This window comes from Penaeus chinensis, chromosome 31, assembly GCF_019202785.1.
Source record: "Penaeus chinensis breed Huanghai No. 1 chromosome 31, ASM1920278v2, whole genome shotgun sequence".
Taxonomy (NCBI): domain Eukaryota; kingdom Metazoa; phylum Arthropoda; class Malacostraca; order Decapoda; family Penaeidae; genus Penaeus; species Penaeus chinensis.
Genome location: NC_061849.1, coordinates 33241932 through 33245905, shown reverse-complemented (window position 1 = coordinate 33245905; position 3974 = coordinate 33241932). Strand labels below are relative to the sequence as shown.

Below are 3974 nucleotides of genomic sequence, written 5' to 3'. Positions count from 1 at the left end.
AAAAAAAAAAAAAAAAAAATAGCTGTTCCTTGCATCTTTTTTGTTTTTGTTTTTTTTTTCTTTTTTCTTTTGGTTTTGGTTTTTTTGTTTTGTTTGAATGATACTCTAATAATAGCATGGGATTTTTTTTTTTTTTTTTTCTTTTTCTTTTCGTTAGTTTTAACCATAGTTAGAATCATTTCTTCAGAACTAATCTCTTGTTCTTGTATTCTCTGCTACGTTCCAGGTATTAGATGCAAACAACTGTGATTATGAGCAGCGAGAAAAGTTCTTGCTTCTCTGTGTCCATGGAGACCCCAACACAGATTCTTTAGTACAGTGGGAAATTGAGGTACGTGTCATGGGGAAAACGAATCATTTGTGCTGAAATGTTTGCTTCATACTGTAAAACATATTAGTGTGGTCAACTCGTAAATAATTTTTTTTTAAAAGAGACGAGATAGTAAGTCACAGGAAAGAATTGAATTATATCACAAATCATTTTTGGCAACAATTTTTGTTTTGTTTTACTTACAGGTGTGTAAGCTACCCAGACTTAGCCTGAATGGTGTGCGATTCAAGAGGATATCAGGAACTTCCATTGGGTTTAAAAATATTGCCAGCAAGATTGCTAATGAGCTAAAACTGTGACTACAAGGGGAGTTAGAACTAGGTGACTCTCTTGTAGAAGTACCACTAGGACATAACACAGCCTGAGGTTATGTATCTAGTTCAGGTCAAAGTAGGCTGGGGTGTCTGACCAGTGATGTGTCGAGGTCACACGATTTTGTTAGAAAGATTCAGGGAGTCAAAACATATTCCGAAACGTGCCTGATATCCATCAAAGTTGCATGTGTTTAAAAAAGTTGTTGTAGAACCAAATAAGTTTTTAAAACTGTTAAGAGAGACAAGCTGGCACCTAACAAGTTTTCGGAGGTGTTCTCAATATGCATTTTCGTGTTCTGACCTGGACTGTAATCAGGCCCCCTTCCCTCTCAAGCTCACCTGAAATATATTAATTAACAAGCTCACCCCTGGGAGCTTTCACATTAGAGCTCCATGGGCCTCCCCTGAAGCACCTTTGGCTTGTTGGCTTCCCACCCTCACTCTCTAAAGCGTACCGTGGACCCCTCTCGCTGCTCGAAATCCAGTTGCCTTTCAGGAATTTATGATGGCCACAGGACTACTGTTGATATTCATGAACTTTTAAACTATCCTGACACTCCTGACCAGTGAAAGACATGCTGTCAATAGAGCCATTGCTTCTTCACCTTCAATGACTCGAGGTCATTAGTGTGATATTTAGAACATTAACAATACTAAGTGGAAGATTTTGAATGGACTTGAACAAAGTGTCTTAGTACTTACCCCCTTCCACCAGTGCTGGCCAGAGTAGTGCGGTTGTGTAGATCACGTTTGGTGGAAGTGTAAACAAAGTCTCACCTTGGACTCCAGTGGATATAGTGAAATGTGAGGCAAATATCCACCATATCATATTATCTCCATGTATGTAAACCACGCATCATGTGTAACCGTATCATCCTTACGTGTTGCACTCACCAGCTAACCAGAAAGAGGTTCCAAAGGAACAGTTTTACCTTGTTTTCTTTTGTAAATATTTTGGCTATAGGAATGAGGAATTCCAGCTGCCCAGTTTTGTTATGTATTACCTATAGGATGAATGAGGTGATTTGAATATTAATATGTACAGTATTGTAAAGAATTTGGTCACATATGCTGACTCTGAACTTAACCCTAATCCTGGTTAAAATAAAAATACTGTGCAACGTGTAGCATGAGCAGAGCTTTACTCCCAGTCGCCCCATGCCCTTGTGTAGAAACCAAAGACTGGGGCCTCACTTCTGTTGTGCCTGGAGTAGTGCGTTGCAGTCTGCCAGTGTCTGCCAACTGTCAACATGGTTTTTTCTGCCATATGCCCCCACCTAGCCTTGTTGTATATTTACCTGTTTATCTGCCCTGTTGTACATGATATATAGTCTTCTGATTGGTGAGCCATCAATACCACTATGATTCTTCTTCTTTCTCATCTTTGTCAAAACTTCAAATCCCTCCCCTTTGCCCCCTCCCACCCCTCCCCCACATTATCCATGTCTCCCTGTTCTCAAAAATGAAAATGGAAAAAAAGTTGACCTGGCTTATTCCCCAGTCTGTTTCTTTCCGATCCCCACACAATTCATCCGACAGCCCCCCTATTCCATGTACCCCCCCCCCATCCCCTCCCACCCTCCCGATACCCTAATTAAGCCCCCCCCCCTCCTCCCCCTCAATCCATCCCCCATAGTTCCCACCTGTTATGGGACTGAGGCTTTGCTTCATACCCATATAATGCTTATATTTTTTAATTATCATCCATTGTGTAGATATATTCCCTTGCATTGTCATTATCATTTTATTTTGAAAATCCTGTAATCATTATTCATCTTGGTTAGAAATACTAGTGGTGGCAGTTAGGTATTTGATTTTTTTTTTTTTCCATCTTTCTTTTTTTTTTTCATACTTTCTTTCTGGGAATATAATCATGTAAATTTATAGTTGCTAATATTTAATAAAATTATGAGATGATAATGTATGGACCATATAGTGACAGTTTTTCTCTACACAACCTTGGGCTTAATTCTATATGAATTCCTTGAAATTTGGTGCAAATCATTGAAATATTTGCCATCCTCAACATTTTAATCACAGGTGATGACGGTCATTAAATATTGATAGGCCTACTTTTTATTGCACAGACCAAATCAAATGAATAGGAGTTTTGTGATGTGAACTCTGGGATTCAGTTGATATACACTTTGATTTGTATTTTTACATTTCCTAACCCACCAGTGTAACTTGAGAGTGGTAAAAAGACATCCTTTTATTTGTTTGATTGGAAGATTTAATAAGAATTATTTAATAATGCTGCTGCATATGTTCATTCCTGTAACTACCTGTGTACATACTCAGCCAGTAGCCCTTGAAATACAGTGACAATTCACATCATTTGAGTTTGTTTATATACCTCACTTTTTACAGATTGGAGATCCCCCTTAAAACTGATGTCTCTTACATCCTACATAAATAAGTAGCAGCATCTGTTAACTCCACGAATTACACCAAGATAATCTAAACAAAACACCCTATAAATCAAAACTCAAAATGTTACACAATCTAAAAGAAAAGAGCACTTCATACCCTCCCACTTTTTCAAAGTTTCTTTTGGGTTAGACATTACTGATAAACTCGGCATCCATGGTAGTTTCATCACATACTTCTCTTTTGAGGGAAATGAAGCATTTTGAGCGAGGGTAAATTATTTAGTTACATAAATTATTTTGGGTGGCTGCAACAGTATCATTGAAAATAATTGAAATTTACTGATAATGTTTGTTAGCAACTGCCTTCTACTTATGAAAGAAGTGAACTTTAACTGATATGCCTGACCTGGGACATGTTCTGTCACGCCTTGGAATGTATCACTAAACATGTAATTATGTTTTCTAACAGAAACATCGAACACATCGTACAACCTGCATATCACACCTTACACTCTTGAACCAAAACAAAAGACAGATCATTCCAGGTGTGAGATTCTCTAGGGATACATTCAGCGTCTTGGTCACAGAAATGACATAGCTCTGGCAGGTTAAACATCCAATACTTGATACGCTGTCAGCAAGTTGCCATTACAAGCACGAAACATACCTCAACTTCACATTTCGTGATTTTATATACAATACAAGGTTTGTAGTATGATGAGGTTAGACAATCATTGTATTTAGTCTGTTTTCAGGCAACATTTCATAAGCGAGACATTGTGTAAATATACGTTACTTGTGTTTGGACCTATTTCTTATAAAATTTTGATAGTAGAACTTGTTCTAACAAAATTACATTGACCATAATATTAGTAGTTACAATATACATTTGTATGATGAAAAACTACTAAGGATTTATTCAAATTTAACAACTGTGCAATATGTTTGTGTGTGCTT

General features: G+C 37.4%; 1 protein-coding gene across 19 annotated transcripts in view; it reads left to right on the top strand.

The window, feature by feature from the left end:
• The window catches only part of LOC125041665 (MAP/microtubule affinity-regulating kinase 3-like), a 134363-nt gene extending 131381 nt beyond the window's left edge, over positions 1 to 2982 (top strand). For 16 of the 19 annotated variants that reach the window (XM_047636829.1, XM_047636828.1, XM_047636825.1 and 13 more), the window contains 2 exons: positions 227 to 331; positions 517 to 2982. In XM_047636829.1, coding sequence (XP_047492785.1) covers positions 227 to 331; positions 517 to 630 — 219 coding nt within the window. In that variant the 3' untranslated portion in view covers positions 631 to 2982. The remainder of the gene's footprint in view (positions 1 to 226; positions 332 to 516) is intronic. The other 3 variants (XR_007116313.1, XR_007116312.1, XR_007116311.1) reach the window with 1 other exon arrangement.
• Positions 2983 to 3974: the final 992 nt, after the last annotated feature.